The sequence below is a fragment of the Neolamprologus multifasciatus genome, chromosome 3 (assembly GCF_963576455.1).
Source record: "Neolamprologus multifasciatus chromosome 3, fNeoMul1.2, whole genome shotgun sequence".
Lineage (NCBI taxonomy): Eukaryota > Metazoa > Chordata > Actinopteri > Cichliformes > Cichlidae > Neolamprologus > Neolamprologus multifasciatus.
The window spans coordinates 2,817,592-2,839,107 of NC_140441.1; the positions used below are offsets into that span (position 1 = coordinate 2,817,592).

General features: G+C 46.7%; 1 protein-coding gene across 2 annotated transcripts in view; it reads right to left on the reverse strand.

The window, feature by feature from the left end:
• Nucleotides 1-14,827: 14,827 nt before the first annotated feature.
• ephb4b (eph receptor B4b) overlaps nucleotides 14,828-21,516 on the reverse strand; it is a 37,768-nt gene continuing 31,079 nt past the window's right edge. For both annotated transcript variants that reach the window (XM_085154274.1, XM_085154275.1), the window contains exons 15-21: nucleotides 20,484-20,630; nucleotides 20,338-20,406; nucleotides 19,719-19,768; nucleotides 19,512-19,611; nucleotides 19,151-19,344; nucleotides 17,747-17,905; nucleotides 14,828-17,648 (exon numbers count right to left, since the gene is read on the reverse strand). In XM_085154274.1, the coding sequence (XP_085010400.1) occupies nucleotides 17,543-17,648; nucleotides 17,747-17,905; nucleotides 19,151-19,344; nucleotides 19,512-19,611; nucleotides 19,719-19,768; nucleotides 20,338-20,406; nucleotides 20,484-20,630 (825 nt within the window). In that variant the 3' untranslated portion in view covers nucleotides 14,828-17,542. The remainder of the gene's footprint in view (nucleotides 17,649-17,746; nucleotides 17,906-19,150; nucleotides 19,345-19,511; nucleotides 19,612-19,718; nucleotides 19,769-20,337; nucleotides 20,407-20,483; nucleotides 20,631-21,516) is intronic.

The window sequence follows — 21,516 nt, forward strand, 5'->3', positions numbered from 1 at the left end:
CCTCTGTCACACCGACCCTCTGCATGTCCTCCTTCATCCATGAACCTCCTCTGAGCTCTTCCTCTGTTCCTCCTGCCTGGCAGAACATCTGAACACCTTCAGCTCAGCTCCACCGTCTCCAAATATCACAGCAGGTCTCATTTGTTAGAAAGTGTGAGATCACTGCTCATCCACCCAAGAGTCAAATAAAGGACTCAGCATCCTTATAGAGGTAACACAGAGTGCTATACTATAATCTTAATCTTAATAACCCCATACTGTAATCTTAATCTTAATAATCATATACTATAATTTTAATCTTAATCTTAATAATCCTATACTATAATCTTAATCTTAATAATCCTGTACCATAATCTTAATCTTAATAATCCTGTACTATAATCTTAATCTTAATAATCCTGTACTATAATCTTAATCTTAATAATCCTATACTATAATCTTAATCTTAATAATCCTGTACTATAATCTTAATCTTAATAGTCCTATACAATAATCTTACTCTTAATAATCCTATACTATAATCTTAATCTTAATAATCCTGTACTATAATCTTAATCTTAATAATCCTGTACTATAATCTTAATCTTAATAATCCTGTACTATAATCTTACTCTTAATAATCCTATACTATAATCTTAATCTTAATAGTCCTATACTATAATCTTAATCTTAATAATCCTGTACTATAATCTTAATCTTAATAATCCTGTACTATAATCTTAATCTTAATAGTCCTATACAATAATCTTACTCTTAATAGTCCTATACTATAATCTTAATCTTAATAATCCTATACAATAATCTTAATCTTAATAATCCTGTACTGTAATCTTAATCTTAATAGTCCTATACTATAATCTTAATCTTAATAGTCCTATACTATAATCTTGTATAATTATAATCAGTGTAATGATGATGAAGCAGTGCTGATATGTGAGTGTTGACATAGAGAGAGGAAGTGCAGCAGGGCGCTGTTCACACATGCAGTGTGTGTGTGTGTGTGTGTGTGTGTGTGTGTGTGTGTGTGTGTGTGTGTGTGTGTGTGTGTGTGTGTGTTCTGTAACAAATCACCCCTGACACTCGTCTCCACCCTGCCTGCACCATCCGTCGCTTTGAAGGGTTGACCCCCGGTATTTGAACCCTCCACCTTCACTGCCTCCCTTTCTTCATGTCCACCTGTCTCCCTCTCATTCACACACTTCTCTCCTGTGCATACCTCCACCTGCTCCCTGCTGTCAGCCTGTCCATCATCGTGCAAACAATAAGAGCTGCTCCCAGATGTGACTCCACATCAGTCCTAACAAACAGCTAAGCTGCGGTCAGAGCACAGACACCTTGACTATCAGAAACATGAAGCTTTTAGACATGAGTCATACTCAGTTATCAATAAAGTTTGTTGCTGATGTGAGTTTGATAGTGTCTCTGTTCCTGTTCAACTTCAACTGAATTTAAATCTGTGAATAAGTTCACAAGGGCACGAAGACGAGACACTAACCTTCCTCTGTTCTTCACCGTTCCTCTTTCTAACAGCACAGCTCAGAGTAGCCGTAATAATTCAACCTGGAGCAGGTTTAAAGTGAAGTTCAGGTGTGTGGGCGCTGTGGGTGCACAGAGCTGGATAAGTGTGGACTCACCGAGCAGCAGGGACACTGACGGGGTCTTCATGCTGTGTGAGCGACGGCTGAGATCTAAACACACAGACTAGTTCAGCGGCATCACTTCCTCTTTACAGCCGTCCCACAGTAAAGAAACACCACATTTTTCTTACCAAGTGTCACTAAAGACAAGCGCCTGCAGTGATGTTTCCATAACGACCACGTTCAGACATTAAGCCGCAATAACAGAATTATAGCTGTACGACTTTAACTGAGCTTTAATGACAACATCATAAAGGAGAAAAGAGGAAGGAAGCCGATCACTGAGAAGACTGAACCTACTGTCACACCTGCACACGCTCACAGCGTAGAAATGACCTTGTGACCTCGACACCCTTGGACCGACGCAGGCAGTGTTGCCAACTTAGCGACTTTGTCGCTATATTTAGCAAGTTTTCAGATCCCCTAGCGACTTTTTACTAAAAAAAGTCGCTAAAAAAAGACGTGAAAGCGCATATCGCTTTTACTCTCAAGAAGCAGCGGGTGCTGTAACGCAGTCAGTTCTTCTTTTACTCTTTTACTCTTATGCTGTTTTGTGGATCAGGTTTAAAACTACTTATAAACACACACACACACAGAGTAACTCCACCAAAGTGCCTATTTCGGGTCACTTTTGCCGGTCCAAGCCCGGGTAAAGGAGCAGGGTTGGAATTGTGACATTAAAAAAACCATAATTGCTAAAAGAAATTTAATTTGTAGTTCTAAATAAACTCTAAATGCATTTAGGACGTTTTCTGCTCACTTTATGTCTCGTCCACGATGTTATTTCTCTCTCCAGCAGCGTAGGTTACAATTACATTAGCATGACCAATTATGCAAATTAGGTGATGACGTCATTTAGCGACTTCTAGCGACTATAAGGACAACCAATAGCGATTTTCCTTACTGAGGAGTTGGCAACACTGGACGCAGGTCCCGATTCACTCTGATGGACATAACGTCCAGTGAGAATGTAAGACATTCATGATTTTAATGTGTGAAAAAATGTCCCGAATGTACGGAAGCGTAGAACTGCCACCCAGGCAAAAGAAAAATACAAGTGTATCACGTTATAACGTGAAAAGTTTATTGTTCTAACAAGATACTTTTCCTGTTTGTACAATATACTTTTCACGTTTGAACAACATAGTATCACGTTATTACAATATACATAATTATCACGTTCGTACAATATAAATATATTGTACGAACGTGATAATTATATTGTACAAACAGGAAAAGTATTTTGTTAGAACAATAAACTTTTCACGTTATAACGTGATACACTTGTATTTTTCTTTTGCCTGGGTGGCAGCTCTACGCTTCCGTACGAATGTGTGTCAACAGATCATAATTTGTAATGTCCAGCAGGGGGCGACTCGTCTGGTCTTTGAGGAAACGAGCCTCCTGCTCAGCTGATCTCTGCGCTCCGTGAACCGTTTTCTGCTGAGACGTGAGCGGTTTGATTTAAAATGTGGGCATTTTCATCTTTTCTTTACAGTCTAGATCCCTGACGGCAGCCAGGAGTCACATGACAGGAGTCCTGACAGCACCAGGACACTTTACATGTTTGTGGACATGAGATCATGCTGGAAAATTCATGCTGAGGAAGAAAAGACAATAATATTTATGCCCAGAAACAAACCAGTGGATGAAGGCTGACCTGAGGCTGATGATCATGAGCCATGATGGCAGCCCTCAGTGAGCTGAAGGTTCAGAGGTTCAGAGGTGATGTCACAGTGGCCACGTCTTTGTGTGTAAACTGGAATGAACAGCATCACCTGAACAGCATGCACTAAACCTGCAGGAGCAGCCGACACTCCTCCGTCACACCCTGAATACTTCTGCTGATAACAACTTCTGCTTTTCAGCACTTGTGCTGTTTCTGCTCTGCAGCAGCAGAGCTGAAGGGAGGACAGGGGAGAGAAACTCAGTGACTCACTGAGCTGCTTCGCATATTTGAGGCTCCACAATTCAAGACTTGACTTTCTGGTTCCAAGCAGCTCGTGAAGGCCGGCGCTCCGAGCCCAGACTGTGACGCTGCTTTAAATGTTTCATTAAGGGATCAAACGGGAGGAGGGAGCCGGAGCGGGGCGGCGTCGAGCTTTTGTTCGGAGACGAGAGACGATCAAAGTTCGCACAGTTGGTACATTTAAATCAGGAAAAGAGCAACACGACAGAGACGAGGAGACATCAGATATGTGCTGATGAAATCCTGATGCTTCCAAAGTGTTTATTGAAACCACACACACACAGAGGGCTGCTCTAAATATGAATCATGTATGCAGATGTGTTCCAGATGTGCTGTATGAGTCAGAAACAGTAGCACATTCAGCCATTTCCAGGCTAAATGTTGTGTTTCATGCTTGAAGTGGACGTTTCTGCTCATTTCAGGCTCTGAGCTTTCATCCTTTCATCCAAGCTGTGCTTACATAAAGCTGCAGGACCGCCTCACCGTCATCATCCTCAAATATCCTGTCAGTGACGCTGAAAAACTAGATCATGCATTTAGTCCATCTAGGCTGTATAATTGATTATTATCAGGATGTCCTAAAGCAGGGACCAGAAGGAGACAGCAGATTTCCTTCATTGACTCCACGATGGTCCCAGTGTCTGTGTAGACCTCCGCATGCCTGCAGAGAGTTTAATGCACCACCTACACATGCATGCACACAGTATCAGAGAGGTGTACAGGCCCCATAGCCGCCATGTGGTCGTTCCACATGCTGCGGTGACTTCATCTCCAGTCGTTTTGATTTATGCTCGCCGTGAAGGCGCTGCAGTACTCTCCTGACAGATAGGTGTCGCCACTCAGACTGCAGGACAAACTAACAACATGGTGCTCGTATCCTCAAAGCACCCGGCTGCAACAAACGACCTGCACGACTCACGTAAAGCATGTGACATCAGTGTGATGTGACGCTGTGTAACGGGGGGTCGGTGAGGTGTGGGCGTGTGTTTGTCTTCTCTGTAGTAGTCTGATTACTCCTGCTGTACCTGGATCCCACAGGTCAGGTGACAGGAGGACACCAGCAGGTGCTGTGGCAGGTTGATCTTCCTCAGAGCTCCCAGGAAGTGAAATCTGCTGTGACCTCCAGATCAAAGAGTGGCAAGGGGATATATGTACTGCAGGGAGGCTTACAGCGCCGTGGAGCTCCAGTACTGAGAGACAGGAGGAGGTGGTCTGTCCTGTGTCCAAAGGCAGTGCTGTGCTGGGTCGGACGTCTCCTGGAACTGAAGGAAGGCATTGAAGGCAGCACTGAGACTCCTCCTCCCTCTGGATTCACCTTTAAGTTGGGCTTCAGCCTTTTAAGCTTATATTTAGATCAGGTCAAACTGGTTTAAATGGTTTTACGATTTAATATTTGTGTTGTCCTGAGAATCCCAGAGAAGATCACTGAGCTGCAGAGCAAACGTCTGTGAGCTGTATGAGGTGTTTCTGACAAGCTACCCACAATGCACTGCTCTCACAGACACCTGAAGCACACCTGACAGAGTGCGTGTGTTTCTGTACTTACATGTATTATATTACAGGCGGGCTCACCGGGTCTGCAGACACACAAAGCAAATATGCAGAGAGACAGTGAATACATCATCTGATATCAGCGATACCTTCAAGGTCTGATGGGACCGCAGGAAAATCTGAGACACTTCAACACACACAGTAACAGGATCTTGTTTTCAGTCTTTTTGAAGGCTGAAACTTAATGACCGATGACTCACACACTGCAGGCTGCGTGTGTGTGTGTGTGTGTGTGTGTGTGTGTGTGGTTCATGGTGAGGTCGGGGGTGGGGGGCTGCAGGAAGGAAGGTGTCAGCCTGTCAGCCTATCAGCTGACTGATCACCTGCTGATTGACAGCTATGATCATTAGCATGGCGACAGGCCTCCTGTCTCTTCTTTCACAACACACACATGTCAGCTGTGTGTTTGTGTCTCCTTGAAACTGTTTCCAGGTGCTCCAGGAGCTTCAAACAGAGACCCTGAGAAATGTTATAGAGGTCATGGAGAAGGTTACGAGGCTGCTCCAGGAGGTTTGGTGTCCGTCTTCAGGTTCTTAACAACGTTTTCTGGATCTCAAAGTTCCTGCTGCAGTGCCGAGGAAGTTCCCAGAGTCTTTTTACTTCCCTAAAGGAAGTCTTGTCCTTCTTAAAAGGCCACTTGAAGTCCTTGAAACAGCACAAAGTAAGATTAGGGAGATTTGGGGGTTTTGTTGGGAGGTTGAAGGACATGTTGAGAGGCTTGTTGAGGTCATTCAGGATTTTTTGATGGCTACACCAGGTCCTAGACAGTCCTGGAAACAGAGAGGGCGAGAGCTTAGGAGATGCCAGGATACTTCAGGGTGTGGAATCTTTGGAAGGTTGAAGTGCTCGTTAATAATTTCCGATGCATCCTCCAGTAGATTCCTCTAATGTAAGCTTTCTGTTTTATTCATAATACACAACAACGCTCATCTCAAGATGTTTATGCTGTCAGCTCAGACCAACGTTGATCTCCTGTGAGCAGCACAGCGAGGAACAGGACGCTTCTCTGGAGGATCCATCCATGGTCGTGGAGGTCATCTGACCCCTGTGACTGTGACAGGTGACGGGAAAGAGAAGAGAAACGCTGGAATGTGGAGATAAGTTATTTGGGTTTTGGAAAGTCACTTGAAGTCCTTGAAACAGTTGAAGGAGATTCTTGGTTTATTGGGAGCTTCATGGAGTCCCTGTGTTCTTGATAAAGACGTGTGGGTCTATGAAACAGGTAAACAGAACCTTGATGGTAGTGTTGGGATCTTTCATTTTATCTCATGTCTCAAAGGGCTGTTTGGAGCACTTAAGGATGCAATGAGGCTTTCAAGGGTCCTTCATAATATCTGAATATCCGAATGTGTCGTTCAGATATTATCAGACTTGAAAATGATCCTTTCATGAATCCAAGAAAGACTTCTTGAAGCTGTTCAGGCTGCTCTATGGAGGCTGCAACATGTTTGACAAACTGTTTCTGCTGGTCAAGAGACTTCCGATCGTGGCTCAAGAGTTGGGAGTTCGCTTTGTAATCGGAAGGTTGCTAAGATTATCACTACTATCACCACTAAGATTTATCACATGGAATTTGCATTGAGCTGGTTCCAGAAAGAGGTTAAAGATCTTTAATCTGCCATGACCTGGGGGCGATCGTGGCTCAAGAGTTGGGAGTTCGCCTTGTAATCAGAAGGTTGCTGGTTCGAGCCCCGGCTCAGACAGTCTCGGTCGTTGTGTCCTTGGGCAAGACACTTCACCCGTTGCCTACTGGTGGTGGTCAGAGGGCCCGGTGGCGCCAGTGTCCGGCAGCCTCGCCTCTGTCAGTGCGCCCCAGGGTGGCTGTGGCTACAATGTAACTGCCATCACCAGTGTGTGAATGGGTGGATGACTGAATGTGTAAAGCGCTTTGGGGTCCTTAGGGACTAGTAAATACAGGCCATTTACCATTCCCAGGAGCTCTTTATTCAGGTAGGGAGAGCTTTCATTATTTATCATGAAGGGAGAATTAGTGGATGCTCACAAGGCTTGAAACAACTAAGAAACAAGTGAGGAAGTTCTTCGAGCCTGTGAGGACGTTTCAGTGAGTTTGATGTCTTAGGTTGAAAAACATGTGGCTGTTTTTCCAGAGGTGCTAATGGTTTGTTAAACAGCTGGAGACTCACTGAAGACGTCCTGTAGAAACTGTGAGCATGAAGACAGTGTGTGTGTCACTGTGTGTTGGGTCTCATGAAACAAAGTCTCCATGAGTGAAACTGGGACACAGCGCAGCTCCAACATGGCCGCCGGGGAGAGGATAAATAAAAGTGAGCTGAAGTCAGATCAGATAACATCAGAGAGAAAACACACACACAATACATCAGTGTGTGTGTGTTGAAGGGCCCATTAGTCACTGTCACAATATTATTCCAGCGATTAGTGTGAAAGAGCAGCGCACTCATTCAGACACTTTGCAGTCCTGCTGGCTTTGAGCTGAACTCTGAAAATGTTTGGACTGAGAACTACTTCTCATAATTGTAGCTCTGCGTGTCAGCACAGCGGATTTAAACAGAGCACATTCTCAGCTTTAATTCGATGGGCTGAGCAAAAATGTTTCAGTAACTGCTGAGGAACTACAGACAGTTATATATGCTGCAGCGTATTCTCGGAGTGCTCTGTGTGACTTATTCAGGAGTCACAAATACTCAGCAGCACAAAGTTTTACTGCTGTTCACGTCTCGGATGCTTAGATCAGCTCTAAATTTACAACACAAATCTGACTTGAGGGGACTATAAAGCCGACCCTTATCCTGGATGAGTCACCAGCGACCTGGCCATTGTTAAGATGTGGCTCGTGATTGGCTGGTTTTCAGAACCAGCATCAAAAAGACTGACTGTTCCTTCCCATGAGCCTGCACTGTAATGAAGGACAGATTAAAGACCAGACTCAGGTTTGGCTTGTAAAGTTTAAGGACTGATGTCAACCTCTCAACCTGTGAGGTCCTCGCCAGGCGATGACCCCGACTCTACCCTGTGTTTCTGAGGAAACAGACGTGTTTGTGAAAAGACGTAAACTGATGTGCGTCAGATACAGCGGAGATTTCTTTGCTCTCTGACGGCTCAGACTGGGATTAGCGCTAGCTTAGATTTAGGGTCAACAATTACGACTTAGACCTCAGGGGTTAAACTCCAGCAGGTCATGGAAACTCGTCCAGGGCTCTGGTTAGACTTCAGACAACATCCACACTTCTTTGTCGACTATTTGCTTGTTGAGACCATCCGAGTCTAACCTGCCAGAGAAAGGTCAGCGTTAGAGGTTAACATCCCCCAGTGAGGGTCATCATCTATGACACCTTTCAAATTAATTCTACTGATACAGCTTCTTTTTCCTGAAATTCTTCTCACATTTGCATTTTTGTTCTTTTAAAGAGAGTTGGACGTTAACAGAGCCCAACTCGACCTCAGTTAACCCCAGATAAGTGGCCTGTGACCTGGTCAATGTCAAGAGGCTAACAAAGGCCGACTCAGCAGTTAGCAGTAGGCTTAGCAACACTCAGCCAGCCCCCAGAATAAAACCTGACACAATAAGATGCTGAAGAAACCGTCCTGTGGTCTCACAGCTTCTGCTTGGAAAGGGGCTCCATGTGTTGGACCGACTCAGTCTAACTCCTGTGGTTTTGTAAAGAGGCTCTGAGGTTGTCGGTGCAATCGCTCTGTGCTCGTGGATGTTGGCGAGGCTCCAGGACGTGAGGAATATCTGAGGGCGATGCCTGGACCTCGGGGAGCTTCGGCGGTTATTCCGGGGGTTCTGCGAGTCATCGATGCGATTCGAGGAGTTTCATAGGTTGTTAAAGACTCAGGCAGCATGTAGCTCCCAGATGTCTATGAGGAGGTTCTGGTAGACCTACAGAGGGTTCAAGTGGATTGTTGGGGAGTTTCCAGGAGTCCTTAAGGAGGTCCCACTGGTCCGCTGTGAGGGAGGATCCAGAGGTGCTTGAAGAGGTTCCAGGGTTTTTGGTATGTTGAAGGTCAGGAGGTTTGTCAGGAAACTGGAAAGTCTTCAACTGGAAAAAATCACATGTATGACACACACACACACACACACACACACACACACACACACACACACACACACACGTATTCAGGCACTTCAGGGCTGTCAGTCCTGATCGCAGTGGAGACAAAGACAGAGAGCAGGAGGGCGGCCAAAACCTCTACGGATAACACACACACACACTCACACACACACACACACACACACACACACACACACGCACGCACGCACACACACACTCCTCAGCACTCAGAGATGAAATACAAACCTGTTTTTTTCATTTCTCTGCGTCTCTCTGCCAACAATGTGCTCATTAAAGTGAAATAACATGTTGAAATGTTCCTTCCTATACATCACACACACACACACACACTCACACACACACACACACACACACACACACAGAGTATCGCTGCTGGTTCAAACCGGGCTTTAAGCCGCCCCGGCAGAGCTTCACATCAGATCGTGCCCTGAGCGAGCAGCTGGTATTTATAAAGACGAGCGCTGCTGACGTCCCGCTCGCTGTTCGCTCGCTGCGCCGTGTCTGGAAGTCATTTCTGTCAGATGAGCTCTGGGAGACGAGGCGCGGTGGTGGCAGACTGCGAGAGGAGTTTCAGGAGCTCGCCGAGGGGCTCGCAGGGTGGAAGGCTCTCGAGGGGAGGGCGTCACGTGACCAGAGGGACGGGAGTGAAACCCGAGCTCGTGGTTCTGATCCAGACTTGATTAAAACTCGCTCACCAACACTTTCAGGAGCACCTCGGTAATAAAAGTGTTCCTCTGAGGAACAACGTGAGGCCGGTTTTTCAGTTTCAGGGGAACGTCGGAGAGTTTGATCGTCGGAGAGTTTGATCGTCGGAGAGTTTGATCGTCGGGAACGTCAGAGAGTTTGATCGTCAGAGAGTTTGATCGTCGGGAAAGTCAGAGAGTTTGCTCGGACGCTCTCTCAGAGGTCTTCCTCTAAGCTCTCACAGCTGTCGTTGAGGTTTCAGAGGTTTCGGTGGTTCTTTGGGAGGATCTACGATTTCTTGGCACCGCTGAAGGAGTTTTTGGAAGAACTTCATGCGGTTTTAATAAAAAATGCAAATGTCCTGCGATTAAGTAACATCCATCCTTTTCCCTCCACTGATCTGAAGCTCGGCTACGGTGGCAGCAGTTTAATCAGGGAGATCCAGACGCCCTTTTCCTCAGCGATGTTTAATCTGCCAGGGAAATATTTAAATACTCTCTCCAAGAAGTTATGGCGCTGCCATGGGATCTCCTCCCAGCTGGGCTTGTCAGAAACCCTCCAAAGGGAGGCGTTCAGGTGCTCCAACCACCTCAGCAGCTCGACTGAGCCTCTGGATGTCTGAGCCTGAAATCAGCCAAGGACGAAACTAATATGAGCCGCTTGTGTCTGGACATGCGTAACAAGTTATATAAAGATTACACAGATAGACACCTGGACCTGAGCTAGTCCCGAAGCAGGAAACAGGAAGTATTACAGGGCTTATCCACCCCGCCTGCACAGACGTTGCTACTTTAAAGTGTCTTTACGTCTTTACGCCTGCTAGGAGACAACGTGAAGCTCGTTTCTGAACTGAGCTACGATGTTTCAGCTTGTAGGACAAGATGACATCCAGTTAGTGAGGGTGGTCTCTGCCTGGGCAGCGACTCTCGGAAAAACCCAGAAACCATCCTAATCGTTGTCCAACCACAACTTTATTGACATATACCACGACACTCGTCATTAAGGGTTCAGAGGAGGTCGTCAAATCACAGTCCAGAAAAGCTTGGAGCCTGTTTTTAATAGAAACCCCCAAAGGTAACATATCAGTTACCAAATCCTGATTTACTGGAGAGTCCTGCTCGTGCTCAGTTTGAGGGCAGCACCGCATTTAAAGTTTATCCAAAAGCAACTGGAAAACAAACAGCTGGTGGAACATCTGCCAGCTTTTCAGGTTTATTAGTCACATGACGCAAGCTGGACCCGGAAACGGGAACGACTGGACTCCCCGTCGTCATGGTGATCAGTGAGAATGTGTGTGGAGCCACAAACATGAATGAAGGTGAAGGGTCGCAGAAAACGTCCTGCCTTTGAGACTCTGTCGAGTGTTTGTTCAGGCTCGAGTTTCACCGACTGTCAGTCACACGAGCCACATGCTCCTGCTCGAGCTGCTCTGACCTCTGACCTCCCACATGTGGCCGTCGCTGCGCGTTTGTCGGCGTTAAAGTGGAACACCTGCTGGCCTGGAGCGGCGTGCTCTTACCTGCCTTAGGAAGGCGGCTCCTTACTTTGGAGCTGCTGAGGTTCGGGGAACTCGGGGAGACGTCACAGAGCGAGCGCTGAGCGGCGAACGGAGATTTCAGAAGCTAATTATGATCAGTGACAGCTGCCGAGGCGCTCGGCTGTAATTTTCACATCTGTTAGCTGAGAGTGGAGCACATGCTGGACTCGTCTGAGGGGAACGAGCCCAGGATGTATTTACGCTCTCACGTTTCAGGCGCTCAAAGGGAAAGTCGGACTGTAAGCTTATAGTAAACACAGGGCCTCTCTGCAGCTACGAGGCTTCGGCTGAAACATTCAAACGTATGTTTCCTGTTTGCGACGCGCCTCTGTTCTCCTGGTTCAGTCTGTTTCACATTCAGCACATCATCACAGCATCAATCGAGTCACGTCAGGCTCGTTCAGACTGCAGGGCTGAAGCTTTTTACGACTGCCTTTAACGACAAACTGGAAAAGCAGAAAGAAGTAGCTTCAAATTCAACCGCAGGAAACGGAGGGATCCTGGAATAGTGGTCAGAAGTGGTGAAGACAGAAGCTGTTTGAGCCGTTTCCAGTTTTCTTCTCTTAGGCTTAGAGGGAGGCTCCCGTCTCCCTCCCTCACCCACAACCAGCCACAGCTCCCTGATCCTGGCCCCGATGGAGGTGTCGTCCTTCCTACTGTCGCCCAATGCTCATAAACTGTTGGAGGGTCTTTAAATTACAATAAAAGCGCCTGGAAGGGAAGGGGAGCAGTTGAGGTGGTGCATTATCTGTGGATGCCTCCTCAGGGTTTTTGGGATGTCAGCTGGTTTTGTCTCCCAGAGCAGGAGGAAGCGGCACTGAGAGCCCGGATAAACAGCAGGAGATGGATGATGTCACAAGACAGCAGAACTTCTTCTAGAAGAAGCTGATGGGTCTGTGGCAGTGACCTGAGCAACAGTCTCTTCACCTCCCTGCTCATCTCTGTCAGTAACTGTGAATTAGGCCTAAAGTTAATCTTTAAAACAAACACAAACCTCCTGAGTGAACTCCGACCTCTCTGCCCGACGGTGTTAGAAATGAAATGCACCGTCAGCACACACGACGATATCCCGGACCTCCATCGGGTCTGCCTTCTGTCCGTCAGCCGCTCATCCCTCCATCATCTCAGCCCTGATAAGAAACACTCAGTCCTGGTGGTCTGTTTGTCTCTTGAAGGTCAAAGGTCACACTGAAGGCAATCTGAAGTTAAATGAAACTCTTCTGTGCTCTGAGCTCAAACCGTCAGAGGAAACGAGGAGACTGTTTTAAGTTTCCTGTGATTTGCACACACGCCACACACACGCCGTTATCTGCAGCCGTGACACGGACCTGGAGAGAGCTCGGGGTCAAAGGTTGGCGTTTCTGCAGGAGTTCACAAATTGTGGCTCAACGACTAAAACCGAGAGCTGTTGTACATCATCAGAAGATGACAGCAGGACAGATGTTCTCGTTCCTCATAATGAAACTGAGACAGTTTTACATGGCATGGCGAATCGAGCGCACCTCTCTGCATTTCGAACACAATTAAGAGCAGCGGTCTCCAACCTTTTTTGTGCCACGGACCGGTTTATGCCCGACAATATTTTCATGGACCGGCCTTTAAGGTGTCGCGGATAAATACAACAAAATAAAACTAGTACCAGTACCGAAAAAAAGAAAATTTATTCATAACGTGAAAAGACCCAGGAAAACCAAGTAAACAATAAAAACGATAACAAAATAACGCTGAAAACTGATAAAAACCCTGAAAACTATACATTTCACACCTGAGCCTCAACTCTCGCGGCCCGGTACCAAACGACTCACGGGCCGGTACCGGTCCGAGGCCCGGGGGTTGGGGACCGCTGATTAAGAGGACCTGAGGGAAGCTCGGAAAGCTGAGCAGAAGTTATTTGGAGAGGAGAGTGATGCTGTTGGTTGAAGAGAGGTAAAAAAACTTCAGTGGTGTGGAAACATTATGGGTTCATGAGTCAGACGTGGATCAAGTAGACACAGTGTGTAAACTTTGCTACAGTGTCGTAGCTGCACCACAGAGCAACACTGCAAAGTTCACTAAACATAGATGTTTACATTTATTTTTATATTGCAAACATTTGCACTGTTATCAGTATTTGCACTATTTTATATTATTTTTTGACAATCTTTGAAGTCATTATTCAACACATTGTTATTGTTAAATAAATATTGTCAAATCATCGAGATCTCAATTTCAGTGAAAATAATCGTGATTATCATTTTTGCCATCATCGAGCAGCCCTAGTTAGAGGTTTAATTAGAGCTTGTTTCAGAGAGAACGCCTTATTTTCTTTCTTACTGTGTTTTGTTATGCAGATCAGTCGGGGAAACATGACATCATCAGGCTGTTTGGATATATTTTCTGATTAAAATCAGATTAATTGAACCTGGTTTCATTAAATATTTACTGTTCTGAGGCGTCATCATATATTTAATCCAAGTGTCTTTGTTCTTTTTTTAAATCCACATATTGTAACGATGTGACAGTCAGAAAGCTAAATGTGCACAAAGATCGTAAAAGAAATTCTGCAGGAAATAAAATGTAGTTGAAAGGAAATCTCGAGTGAAACGGGGAAAGGCTCTGCCATAAAAGTTCGAGTCACCTCGGGCAGATTGTTGCAGAGCCTCCCTGGTCTTCAGCCGCGCCCCGAAACAGGCTGCAGACATCTGCCCGAGGATTTAAAGGTGCTCTCAGTGAAAGGTCAGAGCTGTAGCTCAGAGTGAACGGCCTTAGAAGAGATCAATATCAAAATCGTTAAAATGATCCTGTGTGTGAAACATTTCTAAGACGACTGCATCAGTTTCAGTTAGATCAGGTAAACCAGATGCTGAGACGTGAAGCTGATGGCAGAATGTAACCATGAACTGCAAGAGTCTGTTAACCATCAAGGTGGTGTCCTTTTGTCTGCAGAGAAGTGGAGCCGAGCTTACTGCTGAGTACCTAAATCTACCCAATCACAGGGCAGGTTAGATTACCTCTACACTCTACAGAATGACCTCCTCGTTACCTGCTTGCATGACTTGAAAGAACAACATCCAAAAACCAAAATCCCGTCTTCTAACGGGATAAACCCGCTCTAATCCAAACCCAGCCCTCTACCTAACCTTAACCTGTAGTTCGTCTTAAAGCTGGCCCACCTAACCCTCATCCCATCGGGGGTTTAACCTGCTGAGGATCTATCCCGTCTCATCTGGAGCTTAAATCAGGCCAAACCACGTTTCCTTCCCGACCCCTGCGAGCTCGAAACAACACGTCCTCTGATATCTAACGTATTGACTTGGACGTAACACGGCTACAAAGAGGCGCCCGAGTTTGGTTTTACTTCATAAATAACGAGAGTAAAAGTTTTCTCCTGGTTTTAACACAAAGCAGACAGGCAGACGTGTCGTCGGGCATCTTTATTGGAGTTTCCCTCGCCCAGTGGACATCCTTCTTTACGACAACATTATTAACAATAAAAATATTCTCATACATTAGTGTGGACGTATAAAAGGCAGAGCTGAGTTCACAACATTCAAAATTACTCATTTAAATAAAATTTGTTTCCCAAAACAAAGTGTTTACATTTGTCTGTCCAATGAAAGTGGATCGATGGACTGCCACGGACTCAAACTCCCATCATGCAACACTGTGACTTACAGAAAGGAGGCATGACGAAGAGGAGCTGTTATTGGCCCGTTCGTGCTTTGACTGGCAGGTGATGGACCGATGAACCAGTTTATGTGATTCAGTAGAAACACCAGCGTGATTCAGTGATGATCAGAACTCGGATGACAGAAGTTTACTGGATGTTTCAGCCTCCAGCTGGAGGCCAACCAAAGCATGTCGGCAGTTTCATGTTTTCATCCATCCAAAAGTCCCACCCTAAAACCGAAGGATCTAAAGCAGGGGTGGGCAACTCTCGAGGGCCGGTGTCCTGCAGGTTTAGATATCCTTGACCCATCACAGCTGATTTAAATGGATAAATGACCTCCTCAACATGTCCTGAAGTTCTCCAGAGACCTGGTAACGAACTAATCATGTGATTCAGGTGTGTTGACCTAAGGTGAGATCTAAAACTTGCAGGACACGGCCCTCGAGGCCCGGAGTTCGACACCCCTGGTCTACAGCCAACAATCCTTCTTTTTGTTCTATATCTCAGTCAGCTCTGATCTCAGAGGCCTTTTCAGTCTCGTCTGTTCAGGTTTCTGCTCTGCAACGACAGGATACAAGACTTATCGTGACGTTTAAAATGTAGGAGAACACCTGTTATATTCTATTACCCAACAGCTCCTTTGCATGCATGCAAACCTCTGCAGAAACACTGCAGTGGACAATCTCCTCAGGTCACATGATTAGTTCGGTGGTTCATCATCTGCTGGAGTTACACCTGAGACGACGACCACGATGGTGGCTCGGTGAGGAAGGTGACGGCAGTGTTCAGGTATTTCCTGTCTGTGAAGCATCGCTAAGACTGCTCCTCACGTTAGTGAGTGTTTGGCCGGAGAACAGAAGAGACTGAAGAGGCAAACTGCCAAACGTTGGCCTGATGGTTAATGTTAGTGTTGTAAAAGTGGAAGAGCTGGTTTGTGGGCCGCTGTTAAACATTTATGTAGTGAGGCGGACGCACAGTCTCGCTCCAGTGGGCAGATGTGATCTTTGGTCCTGAACCTGGATCGTCTCACTCCGTGAAAGCTAAGGCAGATTGTTTTTATTCTCTTCAGAAAGTGAAGACGACGTTTCGCCTGAAATGTAGGTTTACTATAAAAACTCTGATCTCCTGCTTTGTGTAAAAATACGATCAAATATCAGGTACAAAAGAAAAGTGCTACGATACAAAACCATCAATAGTTCACGATTAAACAAAAAGATTTCTGCTGTAGTCCTCAAACGTGGTCCTTGTGTCCAACACCGAAGCTTTGAATGGCTTCACTTCCTGTGGAAAATGGTCTTAAAACATTAACCCTGCAGTGGCTTCAGCCCAACACGTGAAGGCTGATCAATGACACGTACGGACAGTTCACACGTTTACAGGGAGCTGAGTCTACAAAGATGATGCCTCACAGCTGGAGGACGAAATACACTTGAGTACGTTCACAACACAGAAACCCACTACAGCTGGGCTTCGATCGTTTGTAGGCACCGAACAATCAAAACTACCGTGTACAGTTAAATACTCCCACATGACTTAATCCAGAGAATCACATTTGGAAAAGTTCTGGTCTGAGCAAGGAGCGAACATTCCCAAAGACTACCTTAAAAAGTACACCGGTGTTTTCTGAGGCAAACCCAGAATATTCCTCACAGATTACAAACAGTATGATGCTGAAACTTTACTAGAACATGCTGACAGGTCACATCGCGAACCCGTTCAGATGGTCCTGAACGCTGGCGTGGAAATAATCCCACCGAGAGGGAGATTACCGACCGGTGCGTTGGAATTCCTGTGACATTTCCTCCCGCGTGTCCCACATTCCCAAGATGTCCTTCAGAAACACGTGTGTTCAGATTCCTATTGGTGCTTGAAGAAACTCAAACACCGACCACGTCAGCGTAAAACCCGTCCGGCTCATTTTAAAAGGCTCTCAGGTCCTGCAAAGGTTTGTTTCTTCTACAGGAAGTACAAACCAAAGTTTCCTGCTTGTGTTTCCAGCAGGATTTAGTCATTTTCTGCCTGTAATTTTTCTCTCTTGATGTTTCTTCAGTGGAAAATCCTCCTGCCTGGAAATCCAGCCATCAAACAGGCTGGGAAAGCTATGCTCCCAGCAAGGGGCGGAGCTTAGTCTTTACAGTGGAGGAACATCCAATCAGAAGAGTCCACATAAGGAATAGTTTCCAAAGTCTTCCAACATCCTTTCTGGATGCTGATTGGCTGATTTCTGTGATTTAAAAAAACAAGCAACCTCGGGATGTGGTTCACGAGACGAGGCGATAGAAATCCTGAGGTTCAACCAGCCCGCCAAAGAATGGTCATGTCATTCCTTCGTTCTGATTGGTTCAAACTGCATCAGTTAGTGTTTCAGGCTGTAAAGCGTTCCCATTGGCTGGATCGGGTACAACGGTGGACAGTGTCAGGGTCATTTTGAGTGTCGTGCTGTGACCAGGCTGCGATTGGTCAGTAGAGCATGGTGGGTGGAGCTTTGTGTATCCTGAGCGTCTGGATGGAGGAGAGTATCTTCTTCTGGTGCCCTGCGAGGGTCACGCCCACTCTGAGGAGGTCTCTATGGAAACAGAAAGAGGGTGATGCAAATACATAAATCAAAATACAGAGCTTGGTTTCCCTGAGTGTTGACTGGCAGGCAGCCAATCAGTGTCTTACTCAGTGTTGAGCTGCGAGACGATGTCCAGGTTGGTGAATCCGGCCTGCAGGAAGCTCTGCTCGTAGCGCTCCATCTTTATGGCTCGGAGCCACTCGGAGACCGAACCGCAGGCCGACAGAGGAGGCGGGACTCGCTGGTCCAACAGAGGATGGGACAGGCTGCAAGGACAGATGTGAACGATGACATTCCTCAGTGAGTCATTATTAGAGCAGCGCGTTCAGACCTGCAGCCTATAAAATATGTGGCATGACTATGTGAGCATGAGATTTATTCTCTCTGTCATGGTTGAGGTTAAAATAAGCAGAGCGTGCTGGCTTCAAGCCAGGAAACGCTTAAAATGACACGTACGTATTAAATATAGCTGCTAAGGTTTACATGTTAACCCCTTTTTCAGTCTTAAAATCAAAGACGTGTGATTTGGTGTAAAGAAGAAGCTGCTGTGTTTGGGATCATTATCCCGTTCGTGACCCGGCTTTGGCTGGATGTATTAAATTATATTCTTTACAGTGTTGCATCACTGCTTCAACGTGCTAACTTATTATACTGGAGACTTGTCCTGCTTTTATTTTGAAAGTTCAGTCCTTGCTAACCACCGATCCCAGAGGTTTTCTGTTTTCCGATTTCTCTCGGCACATTGGCCAGCTGCTGTGGTGGATGGACTTGGCTCCACCTCTTGGACTCAGGTGGAGGTCCTCGTCCTGCTATGGAGGGTTGCTCTCACGGTGTGTTCAAAGCAACCTGAAATCCGTGCCAGGCGACGCGAACAGTTCGTGCATACGTGTTCGTGCAAGTGAAAATATGTCCACTTTGGCAAAGAGAGAAAAATAGTTTCACGCTGTGTCACAGCAGCACTGAGGTTCTCCCATCACTTCACTCCTCCGCCCTTTGGCAAATATTTGTGAATTTCCAAAAAACCCAGCAACTGAACTCATGCACGTAAGGCGAGCTGAAACTTCCTGTTTGGTCTGCACACAGTTTAACCAGAACCTGAAAGACCCACAGTGAGCTCCCCGAGGCTGCGGAGCAGAACGAGGAGCGGCTGCTCCACCCGTGGTGCTGCTGTACTATCTGCTTTACTTTATTCCTCTCAGAAAGCACAAGCATGCACGTCGCCTCACAATCTCATTCTTATCTGACACTGATCTCCATCCTCCTCCTCCTCCTCCTCCTCCTCCTCGTGTCTGATTTTCCTCCACTGAAAGAGGTGGACAGTCGGGAGGACACGGCTTCATTTGGAGTTTTAATCCAGGAATGTGCACCTGCTCGTGTAAACAGCTGTCAATCACACAGCTGGCTGCCCCACATTCCTTTGTCTCCCTGCCACACTCTGACCTTTGACCCCGAACCCACCAGCTGGCGCCTGAATGACATTCCACGGCCCCCTCGCCTTCAGCGAGCCTCACCTCTGTGCCTCTGGGTGCGTCACTTTCAGGGAGGTGGGGTTTCGGATCAGCCTGTCGAGGGACGCCACCACGTCGCAGAACCTCGGCCGGTTGGCTCGCTCCTTCTGCCAGCAGTCCAGCATGAGCGCGTGCAGGGAGGCGGGGCACTCCGGCGGCGGGGGAAGCCTGTAGTCCTGCTCGATGGCGTTAATCACCTGATGAAGCAGAAGCGTGAGAGGCAGTGAGCACCATCAGCTTTGGACACATTTGCTGGAATAATTTCAGCTTCTTTATTGTAAACGAGCACTAATGATTTGATCGTAGTTTCACGTCCATGAACCTCCAAACAATCAAGTTTTAAATGTATAGCTTTTTTCCTCACGTCCTGGTTGCTCATGTCCCAGTACGGTCGCTCCCCGTATGACATCACTTCCCACATGACAATCCCGTAACTCCACGTGTCACTGGCTGAAGTGAACTTCCTGCAATCAGACAGTAAATTCATCAAATTATTATCTACAGAACACTATAATAACAATAAGAAGAGGAAGACTTTATCCGCTACGCCAGCCTGCAGTACGGCACTCACCTGTACGCGATGGCTTCAGGAGCCGTCCACCGAATGGGAATCTTGCCGCCCTAAAAGACAAGACTGGATCAGTCAGGTAATAACTGAATTTCACAATAAAAGCACCCAGGTGACGCAGGGAAAACTTTCAACTGATCCTGTTCAAATAGAGCTCAACAACAGAGGACCGAGACCAGAACCCTGAGGATCTCCAGCAGAACCAAAACAGCTGAAAGACCAACCAGACAGACGTGATTGATGATGAAGGTGTTAAAGACAACATTCATCATCTACTGATGAATAAAAGACTTCCTGTTAAGAGCTGTCATGATCAGAGACAAAACTCAACTTGTAGCAACAACATGCGAGTGGCTTCTGTTTTGTCTTTCATGTCTTTAAAGTGGATGCTAATCAGCACCAGCTCCATCATTTTATTAACGGACTCCGCTTTGCATGATTCCCAGTTCAAAGTAAACCTTTATCTGAAACCTTGATGCAGCCCCCCAGTCCATCCTCTGTCTCAAAGAGCCCGTTTCTTTCCTTTAAGCCAACTTTATTCTGATTGGCTGTCCCTTACAGCAGAGGGGTGTGGCCTTTGTGTCTGAGATAAGGATATCAGAAATCATAAAGAGTTACTCACCAGAGAGCTGGTGTACGTCGGGTCTGACGAGTTTTCAGTCAGAAACCTGCTCAGGCCAAAATCGGACACCTGAAAAACACAAAACCACAACTGTCACATCTGTTTAGATTAGTCGATGGGACAGGTGTGCAGGGCCACACCCTCACCTTACAGACCAGGTTGGAGTTCACCAAGATGTTACGAGCCGCCAGGTCTCTATGGACGTAGCTCATTTCAGACAGATACTTCATTCCTGCTGCGATGCCGCGCAGCATCCCCACCAGCTGGATGGTGGTAAACTGGCCATCATTCATCTGAAAACAGACAGGTAGAGGGTCAGACAGGGAAAAGGTCAGACAGGTAGAGGGTCAGACAGGGAAAAGATCAGACAGGTAGAGGGTCAGACGCGTAGAGGGTCAGACAGGTAGAAGGTCAGACAGGGAAAAGGTCAGACGGGGAAAAGGTCAGACGGGGAAAAGGTCAGACAGGTAGAAGGTCATAAAGGTAGAGGGTCAGACAGGGAAAAGGTCAGACAGGTATAGGGTCAGACAGGTAGAAGGTCATACAGGTAGAGGGTCAGACAGGTAGAGGGTCAGACAGGTAGTGGGTCAGACAGGTAGAAGGTCAGACAGGTAGAAGGTCAGACGGGGAAAAGGTCAGACGGGGAAAAGGTCAGACAGGTAGAAGGTCATACAGGTAGAGGGTCAGACAGGTAGAGGGTCAGACAGGTAGTGGGTCAGACAGGTAGACGGTCAAACAGGTAAAAGGTCATACAGGTAGAGGGTCAGACAGGTAGAGGGTCAGGCAGGTAGTGGGTCAGACAGGTAGAAGGTCATACAGGTAAAAGGTCAGACAGGTAGAGGGTCAGACAGGTAGAAGGTCATACAGGTAGAGGGTCAGACAGGTAGAGGGTCAGACAGGTAGAGGGTCAGACGGGGAAAAGGTCATACAGGTAAAAGGTCAGACAGGTAGAGGGTCAGACAGGTAGAAGGTCATACAGGTAAAAGGTCAGACAGGTAGAGGGTCAGACAGGTAGAGGGTCAGACAGGTAGAGGGTCAGACGGGGAAAAGGTCATACAGGTAAAAGGTCATACAGGTAGAGGGTCAGACAGGTAGAGGGTCAGACGCGTAGAGGGTCAGACAGGTAGAAGGTCAGACAGGGAAAAGGTCAGACGGGGAAAAGGTCAGACGGGGAAAAGG